Genomic DNA, 18,495 nt, shown 5'->3' on the forward strand with positions numbered 1-18,495 from the left:
TGCCAGAGAACAATTGCATACGCGTAGTGTTACTCTGCCTTCATGGGCTCTAGACCTTTGGTTAAAGTGGTTAAGACCTGAACATACCACAGAGTCAGGTTTGATTGCTAAAACGGGTACAGAATGTCAATCTCATTAAAATTACATGTTTTTACTCCTAACTCTGTTCCTCCCTGTGTAAAGATCTCAAGAATCTCCATAGGATGTTATTTCAAGTGAACGTTCTAGTAAGTGAAGAGGCCTTAAATAGTCGGTGAGGTGAAATCGGATCAACATATCTGATTGCTGTGTGAAGTTAACCGGGGAAATTTGAGTGGCAATACCCTAAAACTGCGGTACAGTGCTGTTGTTGGTAGCAGACATCCGGTCGTTTCTGAGCGCTGCGGTATCTACTTGAAAACGGATGTTTTATTGATTATGGTATTTTTGTTTTCTTTGACGTGTCTTTTTAGTAAGATCGAAATTCAGTTTATGCGTCATGAAATCTTAGCAGTAATATATCTGATTTTAAGGAGTTTACAGAAAGGTAAACCATTCTTGTACCACGTGTAGTCATGTTATCTGGCGTTTTTAGCTCAGAAACTTTGTCATCAATCATGAAGATTCACCCGTGTTCGTTAGAAGAGATGAGGGAAAATACTGATGTCATCGTTCGCAAATTGCATAGATCGAAGTTCATGGTTCACAATCTGGTTCAGACTCGATTACTTAAAAACGCCGTTTTATAGTTAAAACATTGTGCAACTTTTGACAACAAATGAAACATGTTTTCACTGCGACCATCACTGATGCCATCATTTCAGTGTTCAAGATGCAGCTGACAGAAGGGTCCACAGCCACGACCCTCAACACCATATGGGGGCGGCTGGAGGTGGCTCTGGGCAACATGAAGTGGGGCAGCGTCTGCGACGACCTGTTCAACGAGAACGCTGCTGGCATCTCGTGTAAATACTTCGGCTACTCATACGGACAGGTGAGCTATTCAAAACAGGATTCTTCGCGGAATATGATACGATTATTAATGTTATTATAGTGATGGCTAGTGTATGATGTCTGAAGCCAAAGCTACAGTGTGTATGTACATTCCCAGCTAACTCCTCCATGTCTGTTTCAGCGACTGACGGAGGAGGGGTTTCGGAATGGTGAGAGGACTTACATGGATGAGGTCAACTGCCGTGGAGGAGAGACGTCCCTGCTGCAATGTCGTCACAACAGTTGGAGGACACATGACTGTGGGAGGGAGGAGGATGTGGGCGTGGTCTGTTTCAACACTACAGGTACAGGACACTATTAGAGGACAGCTTTACACGACAACCTTACAGGGTAACATTACAGGGCAGCTATACACGACATGACCGGGTAACAATACACGACAACATTACAGGGTAACATTACAGGGCAGCTTTACACGACAACATTACAGGGTAACATTACAGGGCAGCTTTACACGACAACATTACAGGGTAACATTACAGGGCAGCTTTACACGACAACATTACAGGGTAACATTACAGGGCAGCTATACACGACAACATTACAGGGTAACATTACACGACAACATTACAGGGTAACATTACAGGACAACTTTACACGACAACATAAGATGGCAACATTACAGGACAACTTTACACGACAACGCAGGAAAACATTACAGGAAAACATTACACGGCACCATAACACGGCTACATTACAGGACAACTTTACACGACAACATTACAGGACAACTTTACTCGACAACAACATTACAGCAACATAATTACAGGGACAACTCTACAGAGCAACATTACAGGATACATTACAGGGCACCTTTATAACAACATAAGACGGCAACATTACAGGACAACTTTACACGACAACATAACACGGCAACATGAGATGGCAACAACATTACACACTTTACAGGACAACATAACACAGCAACATTACAGGCTACATTACAGGACAACTTTACACACGACAACATAAGACGGCAACATTCCAGGACAACTTTACACACAACTTTGCACGGGACAGCTTTACATGACAACATAAGACGGCAACATTACAGGATTACAACATAAGGGCAACATTCAACGGCAACTTTGCACGACAACATAAGACAACATTACAGGACAGCTTTACACAACATAAGACGCAACAATACAGGGCAACTTTACAGGCAGTTTGCACAAACATAAGACGGCAACATTACAGGGCAACTTTACATTGCAACATAACACGGCAACATAAGACGGCAACATTACAGGACAACTTTACCCGACAACATTACAGGGTAACATTACAGGGCAGCTATACACGACAACATAACACGGCAACATTACAGGACAATTTTACACGACAAAATAACACGGCAACATAAGACATGAACATTACAGGGCAACTTTACATCACAACATAACACGACAACAGAAGACAGCAACATTACAGGACAACTTTACCCGACAACATAAGATGGCAACATTACAGGACAACTGTACACGACAACATAACACAACAACATAAGATGGCAACATTACAGGACAACTTTACCCGACAACATAAGACGGCAACATTCCAGGACAACTGTACACGACAACATAAGACGGCAACATTCCAGGACAACTGTACAGGACAACATAACACAACAACATAAGATGGCAACATTACAGGACAACTTTACACGACAACATAAGACGGCAACATTACAGGACAACTTTACACGACAACATAAGACGGCAACATTACAGGACAACTTTACACGACAACATAAGACGGCAACATTACAGGACAACTTTACAGGACAACTTTACACGACAACATAAGACTACAGGCAACATTACAGGACAACTGTACACGACAACATAACACGGCAACATAAGATGGCAACATTACAGGACAACTTTACACGACAACATAAGACGGCAACATAAGACGTGAACATTACAGGGCAACTTTACATCACAACATAACACAACAACATAAGACAGCAACATTACAGGACAACTTTACATCACAACATAACACGACAACAGAAGACAGCAACATTACAGGACAACTTTACCCGACAACATAAGATGGCAACATTACAGGACAACTGTACACGACAACATAACACAACAACATAAGATGGCAACATTACAGGACAACTTTACACGACAACATAAGACGGCAACATTACAGGACAACTGTACACGACAACATAAGACGGCAACATTCCAGGACAACTGTACAGGACAACATAAGACGGCAACATTCCAGGACAACTTTGCACGGCAACTTTGCACGACAGCATAAGACGGCAACATTACAGGACAGCTTTACACAACAACATAAGACGGCACCATTACAGGACAACTTTACACAGCAACATTACAGGGTAACATTACAGGGCAGCTTTACACGACAACATAAGACTGCAACATTACAGGGCAACTTTACATGGCAACATTACAGGGTAACATTACAGGGCAGCTATACACGACAACATAACACGGCAGCATTACAGAATATCTTTGCACGACAACATTACAGGGCAACTTTCCACGAGAACATAACACGGCAACATAAGATGGCAACATTACAGGACAATTTTACACGACAAAATAACACGGCAACATAAGACGTGAACATTACAGGGCAACTTTACATGACAACATAACACGACAACAGAAGACAGCAACATTACAGGACAACTTTACATGACAACATTACAGGGTAACATTACAGGGCAGCTTTACACGACAACTTAAGACGGCAACATTACAGAATATCTTTGCACGACAACATTACAGGGCAACTTTCCACGACAACATAACACGGCAACATAAGACGGCAACATTCCAGGACAACTGTACACGACAAAATAAGACGGCAACATTCCAGGACAACTTTACACGGCAACTTTACACGACAGCATAAGACGGCAACTTTACACAACAACATTACACGGCAACTTTGCACGACAACATAAGACGGCAACACTACATGACAAAATGACATGACAACGATTCTCAAAAATATGGACTTTATTCCCCACCTCCTGCTTTTGCCTGTGTTTCGGTTATAATGTCCAGTGGGCCACTGAGGACAAACAGTCATCCTTAATGTGTTCATGTTTTCAACCACTTGGACAGGCTCTAATATATATACTGGTCAGTTATATACGTTGGCTAAGGCATTGTAAAGGCAGTGTCGTAGGCAATAGGATAAAGCGTTCGTTTGTGACAACCAACATGGGGTTTTATTCCCCACTTGGTCAAGTGCTCATATTTACCCCGCCGTGATATCGGTCGAAAATGACTAAAAGCGACATTAAACCTTTCACGTCAACTCACTCACTCGCTCGCTCATTCCTTCTACGGGGTGGTGGTGATAAAGGAGCCCAGCAGTTCAAGCGTTAGCTTGTCACCCCCAAGACTCGTTTTCGATTCCCCACATGGTTACAATGTGTGAAGCCCATTTCTGGTGTCCCCTGCCGTGATGTTGGTGGGATGTTGCTAAAAGCGGCGTAAAACCACACTCACTAACTCACTTACTGTTGGAGTAGTGTAGTTTCGAGGAGGTTAACGACCTGATTATTTTCATTGCAGTTCGACTAAGGTCCAAAAGCTTGACCATCCGAAACGTAGGTGCCGTTGAACTATGGAAGGCTGGAGAAGGGTGGATGGAGGTGTGCGATAAAGGATGGACAGAAGACGACGCTAAGGTCACGTGCCGCGAACTCGGCTTCGTGGACGGCATGGCGCTTCACGGGTCAGCTCTGGCCGGCAACATGTGGGGGAGCCCATGGGGCAAACACCCCTGGAGCACGGGGAGGACCGTCAGTTCCTACAGCAGTGTCAACTGCACGGGCTCGGAGACCCGTCTGGCCGACTGTCCCATGGTCAGGTCGGGGAGAGGATGTTCAACCCTGTCGTCTGCGTCTGTCATCTGCTACAACACCACCATCGATGAAGTTGATAACTGTAAGTATTGGTTGAGACGGTGATGGGATGTTAGTTGTCGTAGAGATGAGATGTCAAAAGGGTCATAAGATGGTTATTCGGTTTTGTTTGTTGTCTTTCATCAGTTGATAGAAAGTGTCTTAGAAACGCATGTAACACAGGTTTGAATTGTGTCATATATGTTCCAGCTACCGAGGTCCGACTATCGGATGGGGAGACAACTGGGGTAGGGTGGAAATATATCATCTTGGTCTGTGGGGCCAGGTTTGTTCCGACCAATGGAGTGACCGAGAGGCCAGCGTGGTGTGTAGGATGATTGGCTACAAAGGGGGCAAGGCCTTCGGGGACACCTCACGCGACAACCTTCCTCCCTGGCTGACCGACATCACATGTGTGGGCAACGAGACCAACGTCCTTGACTGCGATACGGGAGAGTGGGGAGAGTCAGTGTACACCTGCACCCCCGCTCACGTCCTCTGCTACAACACCAGTGAGTATCAACCAAATTCCCCAGCATCAAATGTTTTGGCGTCAAACCACACTCACTCACTCATTATTCATTCGCTGTGCTCTACTACATATTGATGATTTCAAAGTAATTCTCGTTTGTACTGAAATCTGAAACATTACAATTGCTGGCGATCCATGATGATCCGGGTTAGAATTGATCTTCAGCAACCCATGCATGTTAGTCGTAAGAGGCGACTAACGGGATCGGGTGTTCAGGCCCGCTGATTTGGTTGACACATGCCATCGTATCCCAATTGTGTAGATCGATGCTCACCATGTTCATCACTGGATTGCCTTGACCAGTGTCGATTATTTACAGACCGCCGCAATATAGCTGGAATATTGCTGAGTGCGGCGTTAAACAACAATCAATCAATCAATACAATTCCTGGCGAATGTGTACATGATAACCTTCTTATTACCTATCCAGATGTGACTGTTAGCCTTGACAACCCTACAGCCGGCTACGGCAGAGTGGACATCTCCTACGACGGTGTCAACGGCACCATCTGCAACGACGGCTGGTCTGACGAGGAATCCTCCGTGGTGTGTCAGATGGTGGGATATACAGATGGCCGGGCCATGAACGTTGATGTTCAGCCAGGGTCGGGGCCGGTGTGGCTGAGCAGCGTCACGTGTGGATTCGGGGATGATTCCTTGTTCGAGTGTGACAGCAAAGGCTGGGAGAAGAGCAGTGACCAGTGCGCTGACCATCAGAATGATGCTGGGGTTCGATGCTACAGGAACGGTATGTCCAAAATCAGTGGGGTCCTAATCTGTATTTACAATGTGTGTGTGTTCGTGCTTGCGTGCGCGCGTGAGAGAGTCAGTCAGTCAGTGATTACATAATCTGGGCCCATAACAAGTAAATGATAACAGACATGTATACACAATCCATTGTCGCTGTCGGTACAAACGATCTGTATACACCTTGCAGCCAGTTGACAATTTGTGTCACAAATTGGCAGCCGTCGCTCAGTTTTCTTTCCTGAATGAAAAAAGGCCTCTGAAGTTTTACCGTGGCGGAAGAAGAATTTTTATGACATCTTCGTTTCAGTAATCCATGACTCACGCGCACATTGTATAATCAGGTGATCAGATAACCACTGCTTTATACGTGAGTGACACGTGAAGATCCGGGTTAAAATTGGTTTTCTGCAACCCATGCTTGTCATAAGAGGCTACAAACAGGTGGGGGGTCAGGCTCGCTGCCTTGCTTTACACATGTCATCGTATCCCAATTACGTGGATGGATGCTCGTGCTGTTGATCACTGAAATGTCTGGTCACGGCTCGATTATTTACTGACCACCGCCATTTTGCTGGAATGTTGCTGAGCGCGGCGTTAAACAACAAACACACCAACAAGCATGTATACAGGAAACCATATACAGGCCGCTGAAACAAATGTTCCTTTAATTACGAGTTCAGTGATTTTGTATCATGTTAGTACAGATATATTTGTACATACATATGTGTACCAACACGTCTCAGTTCGACAGAGTTGCGTCCCTTGCGCATTTCAGAATCCTGCGATGTGAGGTTTGGATTTCAAATCCGTCATGATTATTGTCCTTATTTGTAAGCACCATAATTGTCTTCATATGTTAACTAAAGTTAGAGACCTATATCACTTTGGACTTTCATCCCAGTTAAAGCTGACAAGCTGTGGTATGACTGGAATACTGTACAAAGCGGAATAAAACCCTAATCACTCACTCACTCGACCCCTTATAACACTTCATCCCTTCCAGTTCGTCTAACCCCCGGGACACACAGCGTGGGGGTGGTTCAGATCTACAGTCGAGGACGCTGGGCCACAGTTTGCGGAAGAACCGGTTTTAATGACAACGCTGCCAAGGTTGTGTGCTCAGAGCTCGGCTTCAAGAACGGTCAGGCTCTTCCATTGGGGGTGTTTGGCAGGCAGAGACTGGACAGTGTCCGACCTAACATCACATGTAGCAGTAACGAGAAGTCGCTGTTGGACTGTGATTATGACAAATCGTTGACAGCTACTTGTCTGCCATACAGTATCTCCTATGCGTCCGTGGCTTGTTATGACACTGTTGTTTTCGGTACGTTCTGTTTCTGTCATCGTGATTGTTTCCTGAGGTTGTATATAATTATTTGGATAATGGGGTACAGAGTCCGTCAAAACAAACTTGAACCCGAAAACTACGTATGAGTCTCATTCACGTTCAAGTAATATTTTTATTGTGTTTCCAGTTTGGACTTGAATGATTGTACACAAAGTGTAAGGGTCATATGTTGAACATGCGTCAATGAATAATTCAACTTATATTTCAGGGCCTAGATTTTCGAAACTCTCTTAGTGCTAAGATAGTCGTAAGTTAATGTTAATGTATGACACTTACAACTATCTTAGCGCTAAGAGAGCTTCGAAAATCTAGGCCCAAATTTTAAACACATGTTTAACAAACATCAGAGTTTCATGATATATTGAACATGATTTAGTAAATAATTCAGCCTGAGTTGAATGTCTGAGATGTACTTGACATGGTTCGTGACATATTTACATCATGATTCAATGCATCGGTACCCGAAAGTTGCAGATGTTTGAGATATATTGGATTTATTGGATATGATTCAATTAAAATTCTACGTAACTTTGAAGCATGTTTAACATAGTTCCAGACATCGTTACCATAATTCAATGAATAAGTAAACATGATCCACTAAACAAGAACCTTAAAACAAATATTGTTTCCCGTCACGCTGTCTCTCTTCCGAGATTTACCAGTTACGTCTTCATCAAAGGGAGATAAGCCACGTTTCTTATTTATATAAATTACGATTACGTCAAACTTTGCTAATTCCCTGTATCACTGTTTTTGTCTGGTCCAGGGTCGACCCTTTGACAATCCACGTACGCGGGCATTTAATATTCTTTCAGAGTCATCTAAACGGCGACCGGTAAGAGTTCCGCCCGTAACCCCCGCTTGAATTGTATTCTATTAATTAGGATTATTTCGAGGGGTTAGGGTTAGTGTTGGGTTTTTTTATATAAACAATCTATTCTTAGACATATAATGCTAAAAACAAAGCGGGGGTTACGGGCGGAAATCTTTCCCGGCGACCTGGACAAGTGTTCATGAAGGTTTTGGCCATCATTTTCTCGAATACCTGTTATAACGAAGTTACAGTGATCCGTGATATGAGGTTCATGTAGCACCATTGTTATATATTTATACAATAAATACCCACACGCCGATTGCGGCTTTAAAAAAATATTCATGAATCTTATATAACCCACAGGCGAAGAGTATAAGCTTGAGGGCGGGAACATAGAAACCGATCAGGCCTCTGGGAGACTTCGAGTATTCAAGCATCAAACATGGGGTTACGTGTGCGACAAATACTGGGATGACAATGACGCCAACGTCACGTGTAAGGAGCTCGGTCACAAGGGAGGAATAGCTTACAGATATGCTGGAAACTATCCAGGGCCGTTCTTCATCAGCGAGATCAACTGTGTTGGCAGCGAGAGCAAACTGGAGGATTGTCCTAAAGGACAGGAACTCTGCACATCGCTTCAAGCTGGTGGAGTGTTGTGCTACAGTGGAGAAGGTGCGTGATGATGTGTGGAGATTCATAAGTATACGGTCGCCAGTAGTCTGTCATACAGACCCTGAAACAAATATACCCAATGCAGCCCATGCAAGTCTAAGAATCGGGCTTACGCGAAATAATTGGCTTGCTACGCGCCTGTCCGTGATATAGCTGGAATATTGCTGAGTGCGGCGTAAAACAAAACTCAAATGACAGATTAACGAAGTTTGGGTGGCTACAGCCAGTAAACATGGCGATTGTGTGTTGTACTAAAGAAGTGCGGATTATTGCTCATACTAATGACTTAAAAGGGAGAGATATCGTATTGGTCAACATGTTTCGCTCAGACGTATCATGCAGGATAAGCCTTAGTTTGCAATGAGTTCGCGAGTCCTTTCGTAGAGTCGGCTTTTTCCTGAAGGAAAGGTATGGTTTGAGGTCCCCAAAGCGTTTCAGTTACTAGTTTAGAAATTAATTGCAATATCTGTTGACCTCAGCTCCAAGGCTTCAGTTCTCACCAAAGGGAGGTAAGCATGGCCGCCTCGAAGTTATCATCAACGGCGAGGCTGGGCGGATTTGTGGCAAGCTCTGGGACGACAATGATGCCACAGTGGCATGTTCGCAACTCGGCTTCAACGACGGCGTCGCTCTGAAGTGAGTAAAACTCACGACATCGTTACTTGATCCTTATTTGTGTCGAAAAGACGCGTTTGAATGTTTTCCCTAGCATGTTAATCATTAAAGCCGATTAAAATGTGGATTGGTTGGTTACAATGCTGAATCCTGATTGTTTGTCTTCGTACGTGAAAAAATGATTTCGCACAACCAACGGGCCTGTAGGGTAGCCATGCGGTTACAACGTCAGCTTGTCACAGGAAGACCCGAGTTCGATTCCCCACATGGGAATATTGTGTGAATCCGTTTTCAGAACATGCCATCTCATTGCTGGAAGATCACTGGATTGTCTGGTCCAGAGTCGATTATTTACAGACCGCCGCCATATAGCTGGGATATTGCTGAGTGTGGCATTATCAAAATAAAAACATTCATCGTACAGCCAGTCGACGGTGTACACTGCCCATACTGAATTATTTGCAGGTTTTTATATCCCTTATTCGTGCCAGGATCCGCTGAATGTGTTTCTGTTCATATTGTGCTCGTAAACAACTAGAGCCTGTACCTGTAGCTCTCCTCCCTCATGAAGCCTACGACTTGTGAAGGTCCGGGGTAGAATAGGTCTTCAGCAACCCATGCTTGCCACAAAAGGCGACTATGCTTGTCGTAAGAGGCGACTAACGGGATCGGGTGGTCAGGCTAGCTGACTTGGTTGACACATGTCATCGGTTCCCAATTGCGCAGATCGATGTTCATGCTGTTGATCACTGGATTGTCTGGTCCAGACTCGATTATTTACAGACCGCCGCCATATGGCTGAAATATTGCTGAGTGCGGCGTAAAACTAAACTCATTCACTCCCTCATGAAGCCTACTCGCAGTGATGTGCTTCTTCGTTTCATTCAGCTGACTCACAGATAATTGTTTATCTCCTGTTTTAGATACCCCAAGGGCAGAGGATCGGTGTACATGACTCAGCTCCGATGTTTCGGCAACGAGCCGTCTTTGTTCCGCTGCACCAACTCCGGCTGGAAGAACGTCATCAACGACGAGCCGTGTGTCCAGGATGCGGGCGCCTTCTGCTTCAGAGACGGTAAGCAATATAACAGGTTCTCATCCTTTTGACTTCCTTGAACACGCCATTCATCCCGAGACTGTGGAATGTTAATCTAGATTGATAGTTTACTTTATTTGGCTGCGCGAGAGTCTCTTGTTTTGCCGTTTCAAGGTCACTGTATGTACCCCAGTCGTCAAAAACGCCGCGCTGTGCAGAGTTTTGTCCATTGTGCACACCAGAAAACTATCTTGTGGGTTCGAATCCCACATTCAGTCTCTTTATTTTGCAAGATTTGTCAGCGCAATACCTGTGCTGATGAATATTGCAAAAGTGGTAAACATCTAACACCAGCATACTTCGGGATTTTCTCCCACATCAAGCAGACAAACCGTGATGTAACTGAAATATTGTTCAAAGCAGGATTAAATCAGACTCATCCATTATTCACTAGGGCGATATGGGGTAGCCTAATGATTAAAGCGTTAGCTCGTTACACCGATGTGGGGTTCGATTCCCCACATGGGCACAATGTGTGAAACCCATTTCTGCTGTCCCTCGACGTGATATTGCTGGAATATTACTAATACCTCTCACATTACTCTAGTTAATCTGGGGGCGCGGTGGGCGAGCTGGGCGAGCTGGCTAAAGCGCCAGGCTAGTGATCCAGCGAGCTTGAGGTGTCGGGATCGAGCCCACCTGTGACCGGGTGTAAAAACCTTGGAGTCAACTTTGTGTGCAGACTCTTTCAGTTTTGTCACAACCTCTAGTGTACAGTACACAACCCCCTAGTGTACAGTACACAACCCTGTGCTCTTAAAAGAACCCACGAATCCGTTGGTATATGACCAGATGGTGGTCACATGAATACGTGCAAACACCTAGTTGCGGGTACAGCAACGTGCAGTAAACATCCCAGTCCACCCAGCTGTGAATGGGTACCTCGTAAGGATGAGAAAGCCGCAATAACTCGGTGCGCCTAGTGGCTGCAAGAGTTGTATGATCCCCAGGGTGTTGAGATTGATAATACTATGTGCCGTTGAGATTGACGTCCAAGGGAAAGAATACCAGCGCCTTGAGCTTGGATATGTGCGCTATATAAATATATACTACTATTATGATTATCGAGAAAGATTAACTATAACACTCAGACTCAGATGTTCTTTAAGATATATTGAGTGGTATAGCCTATCCACGCCATGTTTCAGTGCGTGTCACGGGAGGGTCAGTGAATCAGTCAATGGCGATGGGCAGGATCAGCATGTTGATAGGAAGCCGATGGCACATGGTGTGTGCGGACTCCTTCGACCAGGTAGATGCGGATGTTGCCTGTACGAGTCTGGGCTTCTCCAGGTCGAAGATATTGAGGACGTTCCGGGCCACCTACAACCCCAACTACATCACCAACGTCGAGTGCAATGGTGACGAGAGCAGTCTGGCAAACTGCAAATACACCAAGGGACAGTGTCCGTACAGTGTTGGTCAGGCGAAGGTCATCTGCTTCTCGGACTCACAACAAGCAGGTGAGTCTGACACTGGGAGGTTTGATAGTCATTCAGAAGTATCACATAGAAATATGAAAATACACAAAAACATCGGTTCACTTATTATTATTATCACGTATTATTTAAACAACAAACCAGTCACCAATATGAAAATATCGGCAGCTTTAGTGGCAATGGGGAAGCCTAGTCATTCGATTGTCACGACGAAGATTGTTCCCGAGTTCAAGTCCATATTGCTGGAATATTGCTAAAAGCGGCGTAAAAAACATATTCACTCACACGTGTCCCTTTCAAAGTTTCTCCTGCATTATACTGCCTAGTGATGTTCGCAAATACAACTTAAAGCAGTAATTTAATGTTAGTACATCATCATGAATTGGCTGACATTTAGACAATGTGAACACATTGTCCATACTGTAAATCAAGACATTGGTGCTAGGGCTGAAACGTCTGAAAATGCAAGTCGACAATCTTGGTTATGTTGTTGTTGTTGTTGTTTTATAAAGCCGTAATCAATAATATTCCAGCACTCTGGCGATCTGGAAATAATAGTTCCCGAACCAATGAATCCAGTGATTGACAGTGACAATCTTTGTGTTGTCGTTTGCTGCATATTGTTCTTCTCATATAATACCTCGATGCATAATGACTGAGGATCGGAACTAGCATTAATTCAGTGACAGGCTGATTTAATGAGTATCAGTATATTTTAACAACGGTTAAAGGATTAGGTACCGAAAGGTCATTAAGGAATTGTATATTATTATACGGGGCATTTTGTCATAATATAAGGAGTGGGGGGGGGTGGGTTTTTTTTTTTACCTAAACTCTATTATATGACCACATACACGAATTTGTTTAATTTTTGTACAAATACGTTGACCGGATATATACTTTGCTGATTCAGGAACCAAATACCATATACACAATGGCTTCAATGGTCGTGTGATCGTTGAGCGGTATGGCCTGAATGGAACTATTTGCGAGGAAGGCTGGAGTGACGTGGATGCCAATATTCTGTGCAAACAGTCGGGCTATGCCGGGGGTGTAGCTTACGGGACCCCTCGGAATAGCTCATTCGAGCTGGTTTGGTACTCTGAGGTCAACTGCACAGGGAGCGAGGCTTCCATTGTTGACTGCGTGAAGAACGATACTGTGTCCAGATCTTGCAGGAACTCCGCGACATCGGCTGGGGTTTTGTGTTACAAATCAACAGGTAAGTGTGGTGCTTCATTATATAAATGGGACAAGTAGAGTTGAGTCCCTTTGTTGATCAAGGATGCGCTCGATGAAATCAACTCGCCTGCTACCCACTAGGTTTTCCCGGAAGGTGAAGTGTGGCTAAGTCTTTTTGAATCTTTACATTGGACATTGTATTTGAAATGTCGTAACTTATGACCCTCTTTGATCATGTCAATGGAATTCACTTAGTTGGGTCGGGATCATGGCGCTGATTCCGGGTTCGAATCCCATATTCAACTCTATTATGCTCCATGGTCTTCCAGTACATACACTTGTGCTTTGGCGTCACCAAAGAGGATGTGATTTGTCCAACCCTTGACACATCGTGATTATATTTTTAATAACTGTTCAAAACATCGTATTTCCTTTTCACTCACTCAACAAATTACGTTGATTCTGTTTGCCTAAATTGGTTAAATTAATGCTCAGTATTAAAAACATTGTTACAGTCTGTTCTACTGTATAGTCACATATTTGGTACGAGAACATAGTTGGGTCAATTTGGTAGTATTCGTTTGTATTCTACCCGTGAAGGTCCGGGTTAGAATTGATCTTCAGAACCCATGCTTGTTGTAAGAGGCGACTAACGGGATCGGGTGATCAGGCTCGCTGATGTTGATTGCTCATGCTGTTGATAACTGGATTGTCTGGTCCAGACTCGGATTATTTATAGACCGCCGCCATATAGCTGGAATATTGCTGAGTGCGGCGTGAAACTAAACTCACTCACTGGTTTGTATTCTCATTTCCGACTGACGGCAAAATATTGTTTGTGTGAATCCCATTTAGGTAGTACTATTCGCGACATTGCTGGAATACGGCTAAACTTCTGCTCTGAGATTTGGCTGGCTTTTTGTAGGTATTCAGGTGAGATTGGCCGATGGAGGCAAGAACTTCGGGCGGGTGGAGATTTCTTATGACGGCGTATGGGGCACAATTTGTGACTATGTCTGGTCAAGATACGACGCACGCGCACTTTGCCGCCAACTGGGCTTTGTGGAAGGTATCGCTTACGCTCAGTCCAGGTATGGGCGTGGCTCTGGACCTGTGTACATGGATGAGATGCGCTGCCGCATTAATGACAAGTCGATCTACACCTGTCCGAACCGTGGCTGGAACAACAGCGCCGGCTACTGCCACGACCACGACAACGATGCAGGGGTCTACTGCTTCCCAAGGGGTGAGTTACCCTTAGTCAACACTACGAGCTAATAATTCATAAATATTAGCTCATTATAGTCAGAATCGTACAATGGAATCGGCAGAGATGACTATGACTAACCCGAATTTATGAGCTTAACGAATACTTTCTATTGCTACAGTGATTTGTGAAGGGTGGGGGAGCCTATCTTGAAGCTATGAAACGTTTTCTCGTCACCGAAAAACCTGTCTTCGACAACAAACATAAGACCGCCCTTAGGAAATCCGGATTAGAATTGATCACAGCAACTGACGCAGGCTGTGAGAGGGCACCGACAGTCATGTGTGGTTTTGTTGATAGGTGTTCCCGACGGCGTTCATCATTTCTAACAAAATAAGTCACCGGATTTCCTGGTCAGTCATTACGCCAAATACCATTTTTATCCCCCACTCGGCATATAATGCGAGGGGATATAGTGAATGCCTCGTCCGTCTGTTTGGCCGTCCGTCCGTAATCGTTTCCGGAACATAACTAAAAAACCGTTCAATAATTTTAAACAAAATTGGTAGATATATCAAATAGAATCTAAAGTGGTGCATTTTGCTATTTACAGATTTTTGTCATTTTTCTTTTTCTCGGTTTCCATGGAAACGTTTTGGACTTAGTCTCAAAAGGGAGGGGTGGGCTTCGTTTCAGGAGCATAACTCAAAAACCGTTTAATATTTTTTTTTTGCAAAAATTGTTAGATATATCAAACAGTAACTGAAGTGGTGCCTTTTTTTGCTATTTACAGATTTTTGGCGTTTTTAGTTTTCTCGGTTTGCATGGAAACGATTCAGACTTAGTCTCAAAAGGGAGGGGTGGGCACAACTCGAAAACTGTTTCATATCTTTCAACAAAACCTGCCAGATAATCGAGGCAGAACCCAAAGTGGTGCCTTACGCTATTTACAGATTTTTGGCATTTTTATTTTTCTCAGTTTCCATGGAAACGATTTGGACTTAGTCTAAAAAAACAAGTTGGACTTGTAACTGTCAGATGATTTGTTCTTTCCAATTTGTGGGGAGATTTGTCATCTGATGATGACTCTTGTTTAATTCTGAACATGGCCTGTGGGGTAGTCAAGTGACTAAAATGTTGGCTTGCAGTTTTGATTTGAAGCTGACGTAAAATGTATGCTTGATGTCAATTCAAGACTATGTATGCTTGTCTCCAATGGGATAGCCTAGCTGTTAATGTCTTTGCTTGTCACCCAGATAGAAAGGTTTGAATTCAAACATGGATACAGCTGTGTGAAGGAATATCTGCTGTCCCCCATCGAATATTGCCATATGGTGTAAAGTCCCTTCCACTTAATAACTCATGTAATACAATTCTACAATTCACAGTGCGCCTCGAACCGAAACCACAATTTGGTGGACTGGAGATTTGGACAGGCTACTCCTACGGCCTTGTCTGCTCGGCGGGATTCACAGACACAGAGGCCAAGGTCGCCTGTCGTCAGATGGGCTACCCAGACGGAAAGGCTCTTTGCTGTTCTGCCTTTGGTGATATGGGCAAGTCCATTGCTATAGGCGACCTCAAGTGTACTGGAGAAGAAGCATCTGTGATGGACTGTTCGCATACCAAGACCTCGCAATGCAGCTCCAACCATTACGCATCTGTCGTCTGCTCCAATGTCACTGATACATCAAATGGTGAGTACAATCACAATGGCTTGTAACGCTATATATAATACTAAGACCCTGTATGTGACAGTATATAACTTGATAGCAGTTTTTAGCGTTACTAGCCCCTGTGAGAACAATTAACAATTTTGTTTTGCAAAATTCTTTAACTGCCTTGTAGCAGCAACAACATTCAATAAGGTATCTTGAAGATGCCTTGCATTTGCCAACCATTATTTGCCCTGTTGTTTAACAATTTGATTATGAATTATTTAAATAGTTTTCTTGCAAAAAAAAATCACTTAAGGTACCAAGTGATTAGTCCACTCAAATGATTTAAATAATATTAATGTTGTCTAAGATGTTTTTAGGTGTACATATTGTGTCTGTGAAATGAAATGAATTATGACTGCCAAACATCAATTTGAATGTTAGTTTTTAGCTTTGCGAAATGTGATCATTGTCTTCAAAATGTTTCTGTTATATATTTGAACCATTTATGAGTAAAGGTGACACTTCAGGACTTGAAACCTCATTCAGTTTATAAAGACACCTGTCTCCATTGTTTGAAACAGCATACATCGTGAAGCTCGACAACGGGACAACCGGCAGAGTGGTCCTCCGCCACTTCAGCCACGATGGACTTATATGTCCCAACGGATTCGACGACAATGATGCCAAGGTCGTGTGCAGAGAGATCGGAATGACCAATGGTGGATTTTCCTACAAACGAATTAACAACAACAGGCGGAGTTTCGTGAAGGAATTAAGGTGGATGACTAACCTGAATTGCACAGGTGAAGAAAACCTCCTGGAGACGTGCCCCGGGATCACGTGGAATCAGATTAACCCTTGTGACAGAGGATCAGATGCAGCAGCCTTTTGTTATAGATCCCCAGGTGAGATGTGTTTGGGATGGTGAGATAGCCTGATGGGTTGAGTGTTAACACTGGTTTGACTCCATGCATGGGGACAATGTTTGAAGAACCTATCTGATATCTCCCCCCGCCTCTTCCCCAATAACCCGTTGCTCTGATTTTCCTGGGAAATTGTTCAAATTGGCATAAATACCAGTTCACAAGCTCACAGAGGCAGGTGTGAATCTTACCATATGTCCCCATTGTCATGGTGTGCGACAAGGTCCCCTGTGCCTATTGTAAGGGACCGATCATAATTTATGACTAGGGGGGTGATTGTGTGTGTGTGCATATGTGTCCCCCTAAGTGCAAACTAAAGCATGGTGACAAGGTGTGCTTTTAAATGATGTGTAGCATCATTTTGTGGTTGGCATGGACTGTTGCACATGCTGTCAACCACTAGTTTGCTGACTTGATTATTTACAGATTGATGAAATATTGCAATATCCTCTTCTCCAGTGACTATACTTGAACTATACACTGTTCTCTGCTTCCCTTAGGGAGGGGCGGTGGGGTAGCCTAGTGGTTAAAGCATTCGCTTGTCACGCTGAAGACCTGGGTTCAATTCCCCACATGGGTACAATGTGTGAAGCCCATTTCTGGTGTACCCCGCAGCAATATTGCTGGAATATTGCTTAAAAACGGCGTAAAACCATACTCGCTCACTCACTTAAGGCACAGGTGGCTGTCATCTTAGGCACTTCAACTCGCTGAGCAGAGTTATGTCCCCTGGTCACAACTGAAACTCATTATCATGGGTTCAAATTCTGTCCACCCAACTATATTTCTAGGTTTGTCAGCTCCATATAATAAATATATATATATATCTTCAAGTCATGTTCCTCCATATCTCTATCACAGTATCAAATGATTCAGGTATTGCTAAACCACGGTTCCGTATTGAGGGCGGGCTACACGCCTCGAGGGTCGCGTGGAAGTGAACATCAACGGAACATGGGGCAGCATTTGCGGTATCAACGTTGATGACAACGTTGCTGGCCTGATCTGCAAGGACATGAATCATCCATCAGGCATCGCGGGTAAAGCCGGAAGTCGGGGGAAGACTGTAGGTCCCGTGTGGATCAACCAGTTAGACTGTGTTGGGAATGAGAGCAGTATCTTCGACTGCCCCTTGACAGGCTTCGGTGAGGACGACGACTTGTGTAAATCACACCTGTACGACGCCGTTATACAGTGCCACTCCACTGGTAAGAACATGTCAGGACAGTTGGATCGTACTCTGGTTTACATTATTTGTCAAATACCAACATGATAACTTAACATTTTAGAAGGATACTGGGCGATTTCATTATGGACTGCAAGTGGAGTACTGGAGTCGTGTACTTACTTACA

General features: G+C 44.0%; 1 protein-coding gene across 1 annotated transcript in view; it reads left to right on the forward strand.

The window, feature by feature from the left end:
• Nucleotides 1-18,495, forward strand: part of LOC124282503 (deleted in malignant brain tumors 1 protein-like) — a 102,452-nt gene that overhangs the window by 51,033 nt on the left and 32,924 nt on the right. Inside the window, 16 exon segments of the mRNA XM_046718512.1 lie at nt 804-973; nt 1,115-1,277; nt 4,569-4,943; nt 5,111-5,136; nt 5,139-5,412; nt 5,863-6,180; nt 7,186-7,506; nt 8,708-9,019; nt 9,499-9,655; nt 10,558-10,709; nt 11,879-12,193; nt 13,083-13,391; nt 14,277-14,597; nt 15,947-16,255; nt 16,801-17,124; nt 18,048-18,350. Of these exon segments, the coding sequence (XP_046574468.1) occupies nt 804-973; nt 1,115-1,277; nt 4,569-4,943; nt 5,111-5,136; nt 5,139-5,412; nt 5,863-6,180; nt 7,186-7,506; nt 8,708-9,019; nt 9,499-9,655; nt 10,558-10,709; nt 11,879-12,193; nt 13,083-13,391; nt 14,277-14,597; nt 15,947-16,255; nt 16,801-17,124; nt 18,048-18,350 (4,149 nt within the window).

The sequence above is a fragment of the Haliotis rubra genome, unplaced genomic scaffold (assembly GCF_003918875.1).
Source record: "Haliotis rubra isolate DU_JTF1 unplaced genomic scaffold, ASM391887v1 Scf3, whole genome shotgun sequence".
Classification (NCBI taxonomy): domain Eukaryota; kingdom Metazoa; phylum Mollusca; class Gastropoda; order Lepetellida; family Haliotidae; genus Haliotis; species Haliotis rubra.